Consider the following 20,264-nt stretch of genomic DNA (forward strand, 5'->3'; position numbering starts at 1 on the left):
GAGCACTACCTCCCAGAATGCAATGTAGACTGGCTGGCTATTTAATTTTCGATTTCAAGGAAAGAGTCTGGGCCGGGTTTATCAAAGTAGTTGGGTTTAGTAACTCAGGGTTAGTGAGGAATCTGATTGCAGATCGAAAAACTCAAAAGGAAAATTCAGTCGAATTCTTTTGGTCTAGAATATAGTTATTGGATGCCATTAAAAAGGATACAGAAAATTATCCCAAAACGGCTTTTGAATAAAGGAATAAAGAAACCCAGGTTAAAATTTAAACTTGGGTTAGCACTGATCGGCCTTCGAATAACTAGGCCCTGGTCTACCGCTAGCTATAAAACGAGCCTAAACCAGCAAACAGCAAGAAAATCACAGGAAACGATCATGCACTCATTCTGTGTCGCTTGCCAGTTTAGATTTGAGGAGAAAACTGGATTGTTCTATCATAGTGAATTTTAGAGCTACAAAAAGACATTGTTATTTAGTTGATCATCGTTAAATTCTTACTTCCATACTGCCAAATACTGTGTAGAGAGAAGTTGGGAGAAATTGTTTGTTCAGTAAAGTTCAAGGAGCCCGGCACCTGCTACTCAACAAACAGGTGGTAAGCTACGGTGTATTTCATCAATTGGGTCAATTGAGAACGCAAGACCTTACACTGAGAAAGTACTGGAAATATTCTTGGAGAACTCTCAAATGAAATGTAGCACATCTGATATTTTTAGCTTAAGTTGAAGTCGTAATATGTTCTTTTTTTCATCGCTTATTCGTGATTTTAATAACCTTAAAAGTAGAAGTTGATGGAGAGTCTGCCGCGGTTGCCTGGAACCTAACAGGTTACATATAGTTTTGCCACCTGAGTAAAGCGCGGTTAAACATTTCGTCAGAGTCTGAAAAGGTTCGTGATCATGGCGCCAAACTCATGGTCACTGCACCAAAATTACTCCCACACAAATGATCTGAGAAGAGCCACACCTTAGGGAAAGCAAACGCATACGAGGATAATGATCAAGGTTGAGATTCACGGACATTTTTTCCTGAAAAATCGAGAAATTCTGATCTAGACAGGAATCTTTGAGCGACCCACGGTCAAGGATTGGTGTTCCGATGCGAGGACTGTGGTCTTTGAGTCGATCTTCGGTTGACAAGTTTATGCATGGTGAAGGTGCCGTTGTGGTTCAAGACAACTGCAAATAGAACCCGAAGTTTGCGCAGACGTGTATTATTGTTGCTCTTCCTTGTTGGAGCTGGTAAGTGCTAGTTTGTTATCAATTTGATTTTTTCAGAGATCGGTTTTAAGTGTTTACGGTAGGTATTACTCCCTGGGGCAAAAATGCTGTCACTTTTAGACAACAGAATGTAAATTGTCTATGTACGAACAGTATTTTATGGGTGACTTTCGAGCACTTACTTTGTTTAGTCTCCTTTAAACTTTACCTTATTCTATTTTTCAACATAATTCGTTAAAAATTTTCTTTTTTTGTGCACCGTTTACTTTTAATCGTTTATTGATTTTCGTCATTACGCACTTAATTCCCATTTTGATCGCGTGTCCAATTGAAAACTCAGATTCGCCATTAAGCCGACAGAGTACCGCGAATACGACTCACCAACTGAGAACCATTAAATACACACACAAAAAGCATAATACAGCTTTTCCTTCCAACTGGTTAAAAAAGAACTTATTAACAGTCGATGGATGAACCTTATAGTGCACGCTGATTCCGCAGCACTTAGGCCGAAGCTTGTCAAGCAAATATGTCTTTGTTGAATTGCTTTACATCTCAGGCCTTGCATTCGCTTTCCATGCAGATGAATCCACCCTGACAGAAACTTTTCGTACTTACATACCATCAAATGGCTCCACATAATTTAAAACCTTACTTTTTCCTCACTTCCACGCTAAGTCGCTTTTTTTTTTTCTGGTCTCAAAGGTATCCGTTTCTCAGACGTTCCATTATACCATCGATATTTTATTGACAGCTTCGGAAACCGTCAACTAGAACGGATCAATGTCAGTATCTGAGCATCTGCGCACCTACCCCTCCCCTTCCCCAACAACAGTCAACTGATAAGAAGTTAGGTTTATGTTTGGTTAGGAGAGGGGTAGACGAACAGTTGCTCAGATACTGACATTGATTCAAAATTACGTCCATCGTCACCGATATAGGACTGGAGTCTAGTCAAGCTTGGCGTGGGGTTTTAAAGGGTCTTTGAGCGTTTAAGCTCCAAATAAATATTTTGATTAAAACAAATTTGTCTGTTTTGATTACCGCAGAAGTACCACAGCCCTGTTTGAGGCTAATGTTTCAGTTCCGACAACTTTAACAAAACCAGTAACGTATGTGTGCTTTGAATTCTCGACACAGGAATTGTTTATTACGTCTCAAACCAAGATCATGAAAACCAAGGCACTCCTCTTAGACAGCGCATGACGCGTCACGTGTTTACAGTAGAAGAGATTTTACAGTTCCCGGATAATTACCACACTAAAGGTGTGCTATCACTTCCTTATGGAGACATCGTGGAACCTTTTGAGGCCTGGTACTCCAATTCGAAAAAGATGAGCAGAATTGATTATTATAATGGTATGATATATTTTATCTACAATTTTTTACGACTACGTCATCGACTGGACCAACTAAATTTTTCGTACTTTCCGTCTTCTCTATTAAAGTTAAAACCTTTGCCCTTAATTTTATGAACAGTAAAGATCGAGCAGGGGGGGGGGGGGGGGTTAGGTTAGCACTTGCTTATATTTGTCATGCATTGTGCTTATCTATAAGGCAATATGTAAGCCATGTATGCGTGGCTACATCAGAAAAATTGTGCAAGTGTACTTGATATGGGGCTTTCGTTGGAATCTCTCACTGCTGCAAGTGGTTTTCCTTTCGAGCTTTCAGTCTTAACAACACGTTTGATTTTCTGTGTTTCCTTTCAGGCATGGACAGAACATTTCAGCGCGGAGATCTGGGTAGGCACGGGTTTGCATGCAAAATAGTTCCGGAATACTCTGAAGTGAAACATAAAACGTTCACGGGATGTATGCACAGGCGAGGGACAAAGAAATTTCCAATAAAAGCTCAAAATATTATACCAGCGCCTTCATATTTTAAGGTAAGGCCATTCGTTAATTCTTTGGATTTACCGGCGTAATAACCTGAGTGGGATGATGCGAGAACACGAAAAAAAGTTTGTGAATCACGAGCCGAAAGCGAGTTGATATACCTACACCTAAATGCAGTAGCGTTGTAATGAACGAAACATAAAGAGAAGGAGAAAAGCTATATTCAAATTAATTAGCATATAGCATAAGCCTACAGTTTTTTTTAGATTATTGGAATCGCTTGAAATTCCTAAACAACATCTGATACTCTTTAGGAAGTTTGAAAAAATGTTTGATGGGCATGTTACCAGAGGGTGGTTTTTGTATGCCGATCGATTCGTACCTGGCTTTCTCCTTTTTTTGTTTGCCCTTTTTTTTTTCTTTTTTTTTTATTTGGTGTACATCACAAAAGGCAATTGGCCAACCTTATCCTAGCTTATATCAGTTCCTTTGGTGGTAGGGTCATATGACATTATTTTATCTTTCTTTGCGTAGTAACTGTACACTACTCTTTCTTATAATAACTATCATTATTGACATTATATTTTTATAGTACTCCGGTACCGCTGAATTAAATGGTGCAGAGTGTGCAAAATGGGAACACTCGTTCACAATTTACGACAAGGTCAACACATATACATTATACACAACTAAAACCCGTCCATTAAAACCGCTCCGGTACGAGATGATGGGATATGATACGCTACTAGCCTCATACTATGATCATTATATCCTCGATTATCACGAGTTTGAAGCTTGGAAATTCAACTATTCAGTGTTTGATATACCAACAGGTATGGTGTTAATTGTGTTGCAGCCAAAATAGCTTATATGAGGTGACTTTTGTGTCTCTGTGTTTCCCTGATCACTGTTCAGCAGGGAAAGGAAATTAACTCTATCGGATTCTAACTCCGAAGATCGGATACTAACGAGTAAATCTCTCTACAAATTTCATGCGTTTCTTCTTATTTTAAATATTAGGGTTGCTTTTCGATTGTGTATCGTTAACGACCAAAAGCACAGTAATCAGAACGGCCAATCAGTAGCAAGAAAAATACTTTTCAGGGCCAATGAGAACTCACAATAAAACAACCAAATTTCCTAAAGCGCGGGAAAACGCAGGCGACCAATTTTAGTTTTGCATCTGATTGGTTGAGAAATTGGCGCGATTTTTCTGGACCAATCACAGAGCGAAGCAAGCAAAATCAATCGTTGAAAATTGCTCTGTTTCTAAACTTGGTTAAATCGTTCCGTTAGTTTCCAAGATGTTTGCTCTACACCATCCCACCTTCTCCTTTTCACCAGTATGATCACTTGATCTCACTACGAGTCCTTATCTTGGACACACTCAGTCCTTTGGTCTCAAAGGTTGAAAGTTTTTACCTGGATGTATGTTAAACCTGTTGCAAGACTTTTCATTGCCGTTTTGGCTAATTTTGTGTTTGTCTAAACTAAGAAGTGATATTTTCTCAGCGTTATGATTAGCTCATTTCACTCACTGTATCAATATGCGTTCCTTACGAGACAATTACTTTGAGAAAGACCAAGTTTTTCATGATTTTAATCACTTACACAGATCTCCAATGCTTCGATTTTTCTCACGAGAAACTGGAGAAGTCGCTTGGTGAGATCAATCCTATAGTGGAATTCATGCCTCACAGTACCTCAGGCTCTCCGTATACACTGTCCCATCCGTCAAATTTTGTCACCACTCCCTCTCGCACCAAGACAGATCCTTTGCAGTATCTCCTAGACTCCTTGAACAAAATGCCGACGGTTAATAGAGACATGTTTGAGCCCACGACACCCACCTCAAACCTCCAGCAGTCTCTCAAGGACGAGGAGCAGACTCGACCATCACCGGCTCCCAAGAGTACAGGCGCGTTCAAAAATGTGGACCAGAAGTCTGGTTATAAAGATATCATGCGACACTATGAAGACGTAGTTAATGCTTTATTTAAATCTTTCAAGGCGAGATATAAGAAGAATTATATCTCAAAGCGGGAGCACGAGTCGAGGAAAGACATCTACAGACATAACTTGAGGTAGGGGTCGGCATGACAACTAATAACTTCTTTATCTTCATTTACGATCTTGTTCGACTTTTTTGATCATTAACTCCCGCGATTGGCCCGTCGGACCGTCTCGTTAGGTCGTTAATTCTGAGATCTGACAGAGCTGCCTCTGCCGCGGGATAGGACCATTCAGCCTTTTTTTTTCCTCTGTTAACACAGAACGAGTGCAAAATATACAGGAGTGTTGAGTACCGGGTATTGAAGAGAATATTGAACTGAAATTAGTTGATCATTCCATCGCCATGAAAACGCGCGGCAACGTGCAAAACTCGACAAATTTATTTGCGTGAGAAGACTTTGTCTCCCGTTTACATCAGCCAGACCTAGTTCAAGTAGACCAGGTAAAGGAAAAGAAAAGTTATCTTCTGAAACTTTCAGGATGTATCTGAAGAGTGTGCCATTGTTATTGGTGCGAACTTCTGTAGAGTCCTTGTATTGGTAATAATTGAAACAGACACGGATACAGTGGGAGTTTATAGTGATACGAAGTACAACATCTTTTTGAGGCTTTTACACAGCCACGGTCTGAGCGTTTTCGATATGTGCGAGAAGTGAGAACAAGCTGACAAATTTTCAGATTAGCAACTAATCAATCACCCAATTTCTTCACTGACAAAAAACTTTCAAACCAAAAAATAAAATATTACAATGGGGTGTGTATTTCTTTCGAATTCCTTGATGGCCTTGAAACGAACTGCCACATACGTTTAACTTAACCTTCATGAAGCTCTTTAACTACCATGTGACATGTAAACAGAAAATTCCAATCTCCTGATCTTCATCAACTCGATCAACAGGTTTATCAAGTCCAGAAACCGCCAAAACCTAGGCTATAGACTCAAGGCAAATCATATGGCCGACATGACTGAGGAAGAGATAAGACAAAAAAAAGGAATATTGATGGAAAGCGAACCTGATGCACTGAATGGCGGAAAGAGATTTGAAATACCGGAGGGTACCAATGTCAAAACCCTACCTGATACAGTTGATTGGGCAAAATCGGGTGAGTAGAAAAAAACTCTTATAATAAACGAAAACAAACATCCTGAGTAGTCGCCAAAAGTCACCAAAACTTATTTCGAGAAGCAAAACCCTTCCTTTTAAAAATAAGCAAATGAGCGAGTCTGGGGTAACTTTTGAATGAACTTAGTTCTTTTCAGGAGGTCTAACCGAAACCATGGTTTTAAGCAATCATGCAGTAGGCCTTAGGTTTTCCCTATTAGTGGATCGGTTTAATTAGAAAAATTGTTCTTTCCACCGTCAGCTTTCGGCCCTCCTGACACTGTTCACAAAAAATGGCTGAGAAAAGGTTCGGCTAAACTGAAGATAGTTTAGGACGCAGTTTTGTTCAACAACGACCAAACTTTGTTTACATAGTCAGACCGTAGAGCCCAGTCAATGAGCTCTATAAGAAAATATTTTACTATTTCTCCAGGTGCGGTAAATCCTGTAAGAAGTCAAGGAATTTGTGGCTCTTGTTATGCATATTCTGTTACTGGTGCCATGGAGGGAGCCTACTATATTAAGGTTTGTCAACTAAAAGATGACACAGCGCTTTAATGTTAATTGCTGCTGGTGCCGTAGACAGTTAGCTCTGTCCCTTGAGAACATGGCGCTCGTCAGACTAACAGGATTCTACCGCGGTTTGTTTCTACTTTTGTATCAATTTCTGAGCTTTTCCATCGGATAAGAAGCAGAAAGGGTACAAATTTGAGGTGCTCATGAAATTTAAAGTGTTGTATGGGGCATTTCTTATAAACTGAGTTCAAGGTTCGTCCTGTAAGTTATACAGACCGATTTTTTTCCGCTGGGATTTATGTGCGGTCCCCAAATCCGAGCGAAAAAAACGAGGTTCCGTAACTTACAGGACGAACCGAGAAAACGTGATTAGTAAGATATTGATTTTATGTCTGGTTTAAATAGAGGGGAAAATTTCAATTCAAACAAGCTTTTAAATTTAGTGGGCTGTACAGTGAAATACAGCTTGCTACACTGATCAGTCATAGCGCACGTTCTAACTGAGAGATGTAATAAAAAGTTTTAAGAGAAGGAGCACGTCCTAACCCTGTTTGGCCAAAGTTGTATGTTTTTTTAAGTTGAATAAGCGATAAATCTTCCAATTCCAACGGTGAAAACATCTTTAAAATCACACACGTACATGTTTGTATTTCAATTCTGACTTCGCAGACTGGTACCCTCCTAAACCTGTCTGAACAACAACTTATAGACTGTTCGTGGGGGTTTGGTAACCGAGGCTGTAAGGGAGGATATCCACATCGAGCGATGCAGTGGGTCATCAAACACGGTGGACTGGCTACTGAAGAGAGCTATGGAAAATATTTGGCTCAGGTAAAGACAAGAAACTTCAGAAACAGTTTTAAGTGTATAATGATTTCCCACCCTCACTGTTAACATTCAAACTGTCCTGACGTCGTTTTACTGAAATAAGGATTACGCCTGTTGCTCTCATCCACCAAATGAAAGTACTTTTTTTACAGAAGAAGATGAGCGGAGAGGTTCCACCCAGAACCACCCCTCCCTCTCCTGCTTGTAACAATTTAGCCTCACGAATTCGCGTATTCATTCAAGGGTAAATAATTACTCTTTTTCACCATAACAGGAGGGTTTCTGCCACTTTAAAAATACGACAACAGGGGCTAAGCTGGATTTTTACATGAACATCACCAAAGGGAATAAGCACGAGCTGAAGCAGGCCATCGCCATTTATGGTCCTGTCAGTATCCTTATCAACACTCAGCCAAAGACTTTTAAATTCTACGGATCAGGAATTTATTATGACCCAGACTGCAGTGAGTAACTTATTCGTACTTTGATTTGTAGGCTGCGTGGAGGTTCTCCAACCCTTTCATTCCTAAGAGTGACTAGCATCTAATTTCTCCTTACAATATGACCCCTGAATGAAACATTAAGGTCACAAGAATAAAGGAAATGATCACCAACTAAAACTTCTTGATTGTTTGAGAAAAACTCCTAGTCAGCACTTTAGGAGGTGTGTGGAGAAGAGTATAGAGAATATTTATACTGATGTTACGATTCAAGCAAGCCAATTTAAGTGGCTCACACCAGCTAGGTGCTCTTTCAATTTAATGAGTTTCTTTTTCTCCTCGTTCTCAGCTCATGCATTGGATCACGCGGCCTTAGCTGTCGGATATGGAGTGGAAAAGGGTGAACCTTATTGGCTGATTAAGAATTCTTGGTCAAAAGCTTGGGGAGATGAGGGATATATCAAGATAGCCATGAAAAACGACAATTGTGGTGTGCTGCAAAAGGCTGTCGTGGTCAAGATCAGAGAAGATTAAACTTGAGGAATAGGTGTTCAGCATGAGTAAACGTAGCTAAGGGGGGACTGGTCATTATTGTCTCTTAGGGGAGGGGAGGGCGGAGGATTTTGGTCATGTCATGATAAAATTTGCCTGATCCCCCTGAAGGTTCTGTAATATTGTTATGATACCCCCCTCCCTCACTGGCAGTTATGTGGCGATTCCCCCCCCCCCAAAAAAAAATCGTCCCCCCCAGGCGATAAAAATGACAGGTTCCCTAGCAAATTTTAGCACTTATACTCAAAGCTGATAATTTTTCATATCTCTTATGAACACAACCGTAATTTTTTGTTTTTTGTTTTGAAGCACCTGCCGAAGCCGAGGGTCTCAATGGCTTGAACAGCTAACGATTAAAGCTTTGCCTATTTTATGACTAACGGTTAACCCAAATGACACAAATTGACACATTGTTGAATGGAAAAATTTTTACGGTGAATTTTTTTTACGACTAACGATCAAAATTTGTCAAATTTACGCCTAAGCGCTAATTTTGTTTGGCCGTTTAAGGGCTAACGGTTAACCCCAGTAAGACCCTCGCAGCTGCCGAGCGGGTAATATTTCGGATCGCCTTCGAAGCGTATTCTAAATTCGAGGACCAGAAATTTTCCAATAAGCTGTATCGAAAACTCGGTATAGCTGCATCGTTAAGTAAATTGAACGTTTTGCATTCGTTGAGCGGTTGCACCGCCGTAGGGCTTGCACTGTTCGTGGCATAGTCATACTTCATTCGTAGCTTAGTCGTATTAAATTCGTAGCTTAGTCGTACTACATTCGTACTACAGGGCCGAATCACCTAAGCTAAATTCATAAAGTAGTCTTATTTTTCACGAGACGCAGTTTAACTGGATTTGTTACGAAGTCTTACGACATTCGTTGTAGCTTCAGGTCGCTCTATATTCATAGAAGTCGTCTAACATTTGTATAGTTCACAATTTCCAAAATACTTGTATAACTGGCCTGTAAAGCTTTTTTTTTTCAAAATCCGCTACATTCGTTTATGTGGGCAAGCTGTTCAGCGCTACATTGGGAAATGCACATTCTGTCTTTTATTTTCGCTTTCACTTTCAGATGTGTTTTGTAAAGTAAATGCCATAAAGTAAGCTTTACTATTATTAACATGAACTGTTTCTAAAGCATAGCTTTTGTAATCATTGTTTACATATTTTTTTTGTACTCCATGTATATACAGAAACTAACTGGCCGCACAATTGAGGGGCCTGAATTAATTGGGAATGTACCGTTAATACACCACTTATATGAAGTAATAAACCTAAAAAATAAATATTGAATTAAACTTTGTATGAAATGTTGCACATTGTCACATTTTTGGGGTATTTACGGGCTCTGTTCCCGCCAATCCAAATGCCCGAGTGATGTTCTTCCTTATGATCGCAGAGCGCTCTGCGCCATGGCTTGTCATAGTCTTGTTTTTTTAATCTTCAAGATACGTTTTTTAGCATCTTTTCTGTTTCTCCCACAAGGAGTGCTTCTCGGTTGAGCTTCTAGAAATTCCTTGTCTGTATTTATAAAAAGGAGAAATCCTATCAGTAAAAGTTTTCCTAAGGAATTTTTGTCTTACTACAAAAAATAATGTCACAGACATGACAGATGTCTCGCCTTGGAAAATTTTAGCAACAGTAATCTTTACTACCTGGATGAACACATAGTTTTATCATAAACAATTATTTAGTGCCAAACATGTCGCCTTTATTCCTGAAGGAAGCAAAATGTGCTGTTGAACGAGAAGTTTTCCAGAGCCTTTATCTTTATATGAACCGACTGAAGGACAGGAAAGTGAGACACTATCCAAGTCTGCAGAGGAGTGAGTTTGATGCTACGACCCTTTATCACGAATACAAAACATTTTCCATGCATAATACTTATCAATGTTTATTGTTAACTGTGTAGGACGTTGGCGTTAGCGCATAGAATGAAATTGACTACTACTGGTTTTTTAAGAGAATTTCATGTATCAAATCTTTACGAGATAATTTAACTTTCATTGAATTAGCATCCAGATCATAGAGAAAGATGTTGTTAACAAACATAATGCAATTATGTTTAAAACTTAGGTTTTCAATGGAGAAGGGACGGGTACATGCGCACTGAAGAACGAGGAGTTCAACAACTCTTGTACAAGTTACATTTGATCACGAAAACTGCGTTTATACGAGTTACCTGAGGAACATCTGAAGGTCAGGGAACAATGCCTCAGTAATTCTGTGTTTCTTGTTCACACATGTATAGCAAAAGAAAACACGTAGTCCAAAAATATTTCTCTTGGTAGAGAAGGTTTGCGAGAATTCGCCATTTGATTTTGTTCATCTTCGTTTGAAATGGGAAAGTTAATGAAAATTATGTTTTTAAAGAAAACTAATTTAAAAAAAACATGAATGTGTTTGTTCTATTGATGTTAAACAGCCAGGAACCCATTGAAAAACAATAAAAAATTATCCTCTGTCCTGAATGGCCCCGCCCGCGATTTTATTGAAAAATTCCTTGGCCCACTATAGCCTACCATGGCTTACCATATTATGTGCCAAATTATTTCCCGTGCCAGTTATTATATAGTATTTACTTTCCTGGGTAACATTGCATTGTTCAGTCTTGCAACATTATGCTTTATGTTATTATGCTATTATGTCCAAGCGCTCAGTTGCTGCGGATAAAATTGTCTTCAGTCTTAAATGAAGTACCAATCGATAGCTTTGTAACCGTGGTCTTCATGACGTTCACGTCATATTCGCAAAATAGCATAAACATGGCAGAGGAAAGGTAACAAGATGGAAATATCAGACATTTAAACCTGATTATTTCATACTTCAAGTAAATAACTTTACTGTACTCTCTTTTTTTTTCCACAGTGGTGGGTCTAGCTGGTGGGGAACATGGAGCTCTGCCACAGAATTATTATCTACTGTTCGAAACAAGGTACGTGCGTGTCGTATTAAATTTGTTTGTGACGTTTTTTGTCGAAATTGGAACAATTTATCTGTGTATTCGCCTCTTAAAGGTGAAATTTTAAAGAGTTATCTATCTTCCATAATCAGAGCTTTCAACTACATCAAAATTGAATTAATGAAAACTTAAATTCCTCTGTGGATGTGTTCACAATGGCTGAATTGAGTTTAACATATTGAAGATGTATATTGGCGATTTAAGAGTAGTAACATTTGAGGTGGTTGCTGTTGTGAGAAATGGTTTGACCATGAGATGTTTAAGGAAAGCATCTACTTAATAGCCCGACATAGAGACCCAGTGAGAGAAATCCACGTGAAATGAGGAGGATAATAATGTGTGCAGATTGGCAGATTTGGTCTTTCAAAAGCTTGTGGATAGTAGATTTTTGCCCCCGCCCCGACTCCTACTAAAACGCATGGTGAATTCACTGATTTGAAAAATATTCTGAATCATGCTTGCATAGGAAATAGTAGTAAAAGAAATCATTACACAAATGGAGTTTGATTCATGTATGTTTTTTTTAAATTGGAAGCATTAAATATATGCAAAGTTTTGCATGTTTTGATAAAATTGTGTGGTTTGGGTATCTGCACCCCCAGTCAGAAGGCCTATTTTTCTTGTTTGGAAGAGTTGACTATAGATTGTTTCATTGGAATGGGAGTCAGCATAACTGTATAGCATAGACCTTTACATTTCCCTTTGGCCAAGCAGGAAAAACGATAGTTTATGCTAAGGACTTGAGGGTGCCCCTCTGTTCTCTAATCTTTTTTTTTTTCCCTATTTGCCATTGCACGACCCTCTCCACAACCCTTTCCATGACCCCCCTTCCACCACCTTTTCATGCCATAGCTAAAGGAAAAGGTAGAGGGCTGCTCCATAAGCTACATAATAAAGAAAAACATACATAAATACACACAGTCATGGAATTTGTACCAGCTTTTCAATAGTATGGATACCAATTTGAATAAAAGTAATGTTGGATCTTCTGACATAGGATTTGTAAATGCATAATCACCTTCCCTTCCATCCCCTCCTTCCCCCCACGCCTAACCCTTATGAGGATTAATTTTATTTTCACAAAGTCCTTTTTAATGGGCTCTCAATTCTAACCTAGAAAGCTGATATGTTCAAACAATGATTTAATCTTGAAAATGAAAGCTATTGATTGAAAAGCTCTTTGTTTTTCTTTAACAGTCTGCAGAGGCTATGACGATGGTGAAACAAGATCTTGCTGAGTTTGTCAGCACTGTTCAGCAAGACACATCAGCTGTGGTGGCTGATACAGCTAATGCTGTTAAAGAAAGTCTCAAGGTACTAGCATATTAATTAAAAAACTCTAATGTCCATTTCATCTAATGTACTGGTCAGTGCAAGAGGGGGGAGGGAGGAATTCTGTTATCTAGCTGAAAGAGCCTTGTGTCCCCAAACTGAGTATAGTTTTTCAGATCTTGAAACTTAAACAGGGTATACAATTTCACTATTTATAGCCTCTGAAACAGTGGCTCTCTTGACGTAGTGGTGTGAACCTGGAGGATGTACAATCCACATTTGTGATAGTATTGTTTTGAAATCTAATTGGATGAGTATTCTAAATGTGGTTGGATCTCACAATTGTTCTATCCAGGAAAACTAAAAGATGTCTCCATTGTGAATGATTGAGTATTAAATACTTTTCTCAAGAAGGGAGCTTTCCTGATGAACTTACTCAGGAGTGAGTTATTCAAAATAGTAGGCAAACACACACATAAATAACTCAGAATGGTTCTTTTATGTCTTCTTTTCATACTTGATGACCAGGTAGATGAAGAGGAAGAACAAGATGGCACTTCAGCTCGTTTAAAACAAGGTATAAATTTAAAAAAATAACTATGTCACTGCACTTTTAAAGTATTACAGGAATTTTTCTGTGTTTACATCCTTTAAACCAAACACACCCATAACCAAGGAGAACATCTCAGTTATTTTGTAGCATTTGTTAACATAACATAGATCACCGGTTAGTATGATTGCCAAAACACTGATTTCAATTCACTCACCCTTCAGGTGTGTCCAAATTTCTTGGATCCCTGTCTACCAGCTTGAGAGACAACATCTCTCATGTTGCCACTGCAGCAGCAGCAGTCACATCTGATGGTCCTGAGCCAGTTTTCGACAAAAAGCAGGTAGAGCAAGTTTGCAATTGAAATAATTATCCTCTATGAGCAAATTCATTATGCTGTACATGTCAAATTTCATTTTTTTCAGCTCATTGTTGTCATTTTATTTCAAAGGCACGCCTTCATGAAATTCAAACAGACCCAGCTACATTTTGCTCAGAACCAAATGGTATGTACCAGAGAGAAAAGATATAATTGTTTTTCTTGCAACCTTCCTGTTCAGTAAAGAAATTTGGTAAGAAGAGTATTTCATAGAATCTGGTCAACCTCTGTAGAAACATATGTGTTATTGACCAAGCATGAAGTTAATATGGGTGGATATTGGCTGAGTTCTTTTTTGCCTTTTTTATGGCCTGGGACCATGGGGGGGGATCCACAAAAATGCAAAAAGAGATTGGTCAATGAAGGATTTATTATATAGCAAAAGATTTTGCTGTAATAACAATCAAGAATGGCTTGTTTATTTCAAGAGCTAGGAATGAAAGCCAACTGTGTTTGTAGCACTTGACTGCCTTCTGCTGCTTTTTGCAACTTCATCAACAATATTTTCCAAAAGTAACGCACTTTGTGAGTCTGCCCAATGCACTTTTTTGTTGCTTGGGATAAAGTCCTAGGTGGGCAAGATATGCCCATCTTGTTCACTTGGGTAGCTAATCAGAACACAGGATTCACTTCATATTGCCCTCGGGCTCAGCCAGCTATATAAAAGAACACAGACATATGCCAGGTAGTAAATGAAATGGTTCAGCTTTTGTTCTGAATCCTTTAAATTTTGAAAGAACCTAATTTATTTTTAACATTCTCTTTTAATTACTAACACAGTAGAACTAAAGCTATTTGGGAAAATGTTCATAGTTGAAAAAAACATTTTAGTCACAATATTAGCAAGCTTTAAAATGGAAAACAAAACACAAAATACAAACAAAAAATCACAAGAAACTTTAAAAATTATGAGTTCCCTGTACCAGGATTGGAACTTCAGTTGTGACTGCTTTTGCATGGTTGGATGCTCTACCTACTGAGCCGAGGAAAATGGACTGCTATCTAGATTAATTGAATTTTAATCAATTTTTTTATTTTTTATTTTACAACTAGTTGTAGGGTTTCTTTGCTTGATTTTCTTTCAAACCTACAGTCATTGGAGACTCCAAACCTTCTTTAAAATCTTGATTTACATAAATGTGAAGTTGAAAAAATTACATTATTATTTCATCAGGTCATTTAGGGATGTTTGAAGAATGGTGTAAAACATTTGACCCTGATGAACACAAAGGAGAAATCTCTGAGCTGCTGGTCAATGTCCCAGAGATCAGGGCACTGTATGCTAAGTTGGTATGTGAGATTTTTTTAAATTGAGATCCTGAAAATGTAAATGATGAATAAACAAAGCAATAATTGATCAAATAAATAAACAAATAAATAAATAAATGAGTAATCAAATTAACAATAAATTTAGGGCAGAAAAAGATTGGCAAACAAATAGATAAATTGGTAAACGACTTTCTATCTAATGGAAGATGGAGGACTGATTTTATGGGTTCATTAATAGAAATGGATGAAATTGGAGTTATGTAACTCCTGTCATTAGTGGAATGATGTACACAATATTCAGGTTTTGCTAGTGAACAAAATGGGAATGGTACCTTGGGATTGGGAGACACTTGGACATGCCAGATAAAAATATTGCTTTTAACATGTTAAAAGTCAATTAAGTCTAAACAACAAGTTAAGTTTCTTGCATACTAAACCAATACAAATACTATCAAAACCTTAAAAAAAGCATTGATTTCCTCACTACAACCTTTATACCCAAACAATCATCAGGAGAAATTTGTTCTATCCTCTCAGAGTTCAATTTCCTATTGAAAATTTTCTTCCTCTCCAGGTGCCAAGTGCTGTCACTCATGTTCTTTTTTGGCAAAGGTATTTCTACAAAGTACATCAACTTCAGCAGGTATGGTTCTTACTATTTGAAGTGGGAATATGTTACTTAATAGAAGTGTTATGCAACTCATGTAACATTGCTTTGGTTTTATGAAATAAGACATCCAAACTTGTACTGGATTGGAAACTGGTTTTGTGCATTAAAAATTGTCACTGGCTGGTGAATTCTCTGACTAATTTCTTTACAAGGTCTCACCTTGAAACTGGAATGGCAAGCTTTTATGCTTGCTTGTTCTCAAAATGGTGAGATAGATTTTGTCTGGGTTTTTCACACGCGAAAGCTCTTGTATTCAATGCTTTTGTGTGCTGTCAACACCAGAAACATGCATTGTCTTACACCCTGTAACCCCTAAGAGTGACCAACATTTAATTTCTCCCTACAATATCAGCCCTGAATCAAACATGAAGGTTATGAGAATAAAGGAAATGATCACCCATTAGAGAAGCTCTTGATTGTTAAACAAATTCTCCTTGTCAGCACCTTAGGAAATGTTTAAAGAACACTTTGATGTTCTTGTGTAAAGGTTTAACCCTTTTACCATCAATGTCCAGAGATCAATTTACAACTCTGTCTGTTATGGATGTTGTATAATGTTTAGCTCTAAGTATTTTGGTGTTGTCTCAAACAATATCCCTTTGTTTACATGTTCCTTTCTTCTCAAGACCTTTTTGATATGAAATGTATCAATGTTACCGGTATAAGGAGAAATTCCATTACTGTACCTGTCAAAATAATTTATTTATTGTTTATCAGGAAGAAAAGAAGAGAGCTGCACTTGTTGCAAGGGCAAACCAAGCAGATGATGAGGATCTAGGTTGGGGAGATGAAGATGAAGGTATTTTATCAATTTATTTTTCCTTGTTTGTATTTTAAGTTTTAGCCACACCTACACCTTTCATTTCTTATAGTGATTGTTTTCATTCTGCGTAACTGAAATCAAACACATCAATTTGGTTTTGAAGCAATTATCAAAGCAATTATCAAAGCAATTATCAAAGCATTTGTTGTTGTAATTTGGTTCTTGAGACTTTCTTGACTTAGGCTAATTGAGCTCTCACCTTGAAACCAGAATACCAAGCTGATATGTTTGTGTTTGTTCTCAAACTGGTGAGATAGAGTATTTCTGGGCTTTTCACATGCTGAACTTTTGTTCATTTTGTGTTCATGTGTGTAGTAAACACCAGAAACATGATTGCTTACAAAATATATTATGTACACTGTTTTGCACTTGAGATAAGGTCAGTGAATTTTATTGTTAAGTTTTCTCTAGATTATTTTTATAGGTTTCTTAAAAATTTCAGTTACCAAAAACCCGCAGATAAGCCGCACCCGTAGATAAGCCGCACCCTGAATTTAACAGCTAAAATTTTGGAAAAAAAAGTTTTTTGGAAGAAATCAAAAGAAATCCAAAGTCGAGTCTTAAGAAGTCTTCTTCATCCAGTGTTCATCGCACATAAACTCACTATTAACATTGCAACGGAAAATACTTCAAAGTCTTACCCACAATTTTACCACTTTAATAAAATGAACATCGTTTCTACCAACTTTGACATATGATTGATCTTTTTCTGGTATTTGTTGACAGGAATTTCTTCATTCAACACAGTTTTTCCATAGATTTTTGCATTACAACAAGAACGTGCGTGGAACATTCGAAGCTTAGTCGTAGATAAGCCGCACCTCCAATTTTTGGCGATGATTTTTGGAAAAAAAAGAAGCGGCTTATCTGCGGTTTTTACGTCAGCTAACTTGTATGAGGATGGGGGAGTAGGAGGGGTAGGGGAAGGCAGATACTGTCTACCCACCCCACCCACCGTATTCAAGCCCCACTCCACAACGTGCGCCCCAATATTACTAACTCCATCTTGGAAAATGTTGTTTCTCATCTCAGATTACAGTTTTATTTCTTTTTAGATTTGTGGGATTTAGATGAGCCCCCAGTGGAAATTCAACCCACAACTAAACCTGAACGCAACAGAGACCCCCTCCCTGATGAAAATCCTTTAAGAAATGTGACACAAGAACCTGCGAAGGCTGAGAAGTCCGGTGAAATCACAGCTAATAGTAAAGAGAAAATGAACCTGTCTGGTGCTGTAGCGGAGGAACAAGAGGGAACTGTTACCACGTCCTCGCCTCGAAGTGAGAAACTGAGTGAAGAGAAAAGTTTAGGGCTGGAGGTTAAACAAAGGCCACAAGAAATTGCTATTCACAAATCAGAGGAAGTACCTTCACAAAAAACTGAACAGACTGAACCAACTCAACCAAATAATCAAGATATATCTAACGATCAACACGAACTGGCTTCTTCAGAGCCGTCAGGAGCACAGCCTGAAGGTATAGCAAACGGCAAAACAGCTGATGATGCGCGTCAAACAACTTTACACAAACGTGATAACAGCAGCGGCTCTGGTGACAGTTCGTGGTCAAAAATTAGTTATGAAGACCTTAAGACTGATGGAGATAAAGGAGGTACATGTAATAACCTGTTACTTATGATCATAGGAAAAGGCACTGTTTTGATTCAAGAATTAATTCCATGTCATGTCACCCATTTTTACATTACACTGCCTTGGGGATACGGTGCTCACGTTTAACAAGCGTTGAGATTGAAAAAGGTCGAGAGCAACTGCCCATTTTTTCCTTGACATTGCTTTGTGCTCATGGAAAAGTGTGGAAATTTTTCTGCATAATTTTTGAAAAAGTGTGAAAATTAAGATAAAGTCTTGGAAAAATGGAAAGATAGAAAGGCAGTTTCAAAACTCTCCTCAGGTGATCTTAAAGTATGATTGTCCGGGTTACTCAGTTCAACAAATATTGCTTCAGTCTTAATCAGATTCATTTGATCAGTTGGAAATTGATTGCTTATTATGACGCATTTGGACTTGGGAAGTGTTCCTTAGTTGTGACTGGTCTGTTTTTCTCTTTTTTCTAGCGGTAAAGGTACAGCTGTAGACCGTTTAGTTTGGTTCGTTGATCTTTTCAATATGCTGTTGATATCTTTTGAGAGGGGAGAGGAATCAGTTTTAACTTAGTAAACCAGCTTTTCAGAGTCAGACGTTTGAAATATTGTGGTTGTAGAATTTGACCGGTCTAAGGTATTCTTTTCTCTTCTCAGCTGATACCAAAGAAACTGGAGCCGGGTCTGGGAAGAGCTCCATCTCCTCTGGCAGTGGGGTACTGGTGCCCAATGTGGATGACAAAGATGTGGATTGGGACGATGGCGATGATGATTTGGATTTTAACGAGGAGATGTCCGAAGAGGAAGTCAAAAGAATAATGGAAAGTATGGCTAATAAGAAACAAACTGCTGCTGATGATGGTGCTGCGGATCTTGATGTGAGTCAATGGTTTAAAATAGGTCTTATAAAATTTAAAAAAAAAAAACAATACCACTATTGATTTTCTCAGGCGTTTCCTCATTTATGTGCAGAGAATATTTGAAATGTTTACCATTGTGAAGAAAAAGGTTATTCATTATGGGAGTAAGTTTTCTTATTTCGGCTCAAGAAGAGACCCACATAAAAGATTACCTCAACTAGGCTTTTACCCAGTTTACATTTTGAACAACTCCAGTTTGTTGGAAAACGCTTTTTTTTTTGGTTTTTATTTCTCATTGGGGAGGAAGACATGTTATGCAAGATAGTTCGATCACAGAACAATTTTCAGTGGTTTCGAAAGAAATTTGGTGCTTTGGAATTTGTGTCAGAAAACTCGCGCCACCCTCAACCAATCAGTTTTCAAACTTAACCGATTCGTTATTTCGTCACTCGCGTTTTTGCGCCGGCTTTCAAGGAAGTTTGCCTGATTTTACTTTTGATGTGTGTGTGTGTTTTTTTTTTCTGCCTCTAAGTTCTGAATGGCCGAGGCTGCTAACGTTTTAGCTAATTTTGGTGTGTGTGTGTTTTTTTTTCTGCCTCTAAATTCTGAATGGCCGAGGCTGTCAACGTTTAGGCTAATTTTTTTTTCACATTTGTGTTCACAGGATGATGACTGGGAGAACTGGGACTAGCCGAGGAACCAAAAAAACAAAACGAAACAAAAAGACAAATGTAGAGAAAAAACAAGGGAAACTTGGCCCGACTACTAGGAGGAGCAAGTTTACTATTCTGATATTTTGTAAGATGTTTTCAAATATATTATATTAAGAGAAACACAGAAACTAAAATTCTTAAGCAAGTACTTCTCATTAAGACATGCAAACATACCTAATCTACCTGGGGACTTTAAAGAAGGCGTTTTTTTTTTACGCGGATATTGTAACAAGGTTTGCTACGCTTACTCCTCTAAGCTGTTTTCTATTTTTATGTTCTATTTTTTTTCGGGGGAAGTGGATAAGAATTTGAGAAACATAACTGCAAACAAATTTCGTGTTATTTCGGTCAAGAAGATTAGGTTATCAGAGAAATCAAGATTAAAATGTATTTACTGCAAGACAGTTCTAATAAGTGCTGTGTCATAAATGGAACAAGTGTCCTAGCGTTCCCCGTTGACTTTTTATGGTTTACTGTCAACATATACTGTATATCCTCGAATAAGCGCCCCTTTCCGAATAGGCTCCCCAAGGCCCCTTCCCCTTCCCCTTCCCCTGCCCCTTCCCCTTCCCCTTCCCCTTCCCCTTCCCCTTCCCTTTCCCTCCTTACTTTATCAAAGAGCACCCCCCTCGATTAAGCGCCCTCCTCCTAATAA

The 20,264-nt window shown here is 38.2% G+C and overlaps 2 protein-coding genes across 2 annotated transcripts; both read left to right on the plus strand.

Annotated features, from left to right (window-relative positions):
* Positions 1-986: 986 nt before the first annotated feature.
* LOC131795196 (counting factor associated protein D) lies at positions 987-9,753 on the plus strand. Its single transcript, XM_059112768.2, has 10 exons — positions 987-1,244; positions 2,364-2,582; positions 2,936-3,111; positions 3,654-3,894; positions 4,677-5,145; positions 5,973-6,178; positions 6,611-6,702; positions 7,363-7,524; positions 7,796-7,985; positions 8,311-9,753. Exons 1-10 carry the CDS (start codon positions 1,151-1,153, stop codon positions 8,493-8,495), a joined length of 2,034 nt encoding a protein of 677 aa, XP_058968751.2. The 5' UTR covers positions 987-1,150; the 3' UTR covers positions 8,496-9,753.
* Positions 9,754-11,237: 1,484 nt separating this feature from the next.
* Positions 11,238-20,068, plus strand: LOC131795198 (BSD domain-containing protein 1-like). The gene is made up of 12 exons (XM_059112770.2): positions 11,238-11,291; positions 11,381-11,447; positions 12,672-12,788; positions 13,275-13,323; positions 13,521-13,639; positions 13,748-13,802; positions 14,850-14,965; positions 15,519-15,587; positions 16,332-16,413; positions 17,493-18,047; positions 18,694-18,914; positions 19,561-20,068. The coding sequence occupies exons 1-12, from the start codon at positions 11,242-11,244 to the stop codon at positions 19,585-19,587; spliced, it is 1,527 nt and encodes a 508-aa protein (XP_058968753.2). The 5' UTR covers positions 11,238-11,241; the 3' UTR covers positions 19,588-20,068.
* Positions 20,069-20,264: the final 196 nt, after the last annotated feature.

This window comes from Pocillopora verrucosa, chromosome 2, assembly GCF_036669915.1.
Source record: "Pocillopora verrucosa isolate sample1 chromosome 2, ASM3666991v2, whole genome shotgun sequence".
In the NCBI taxonomy this organism is placed as follows: domain Eukaryota; kingdom Metazoa; phylum Cnidaria; class Anthozoa; order Scleractinia; family Pocilloporidae; genus Pocillopora; species Pocillopora verrucosa.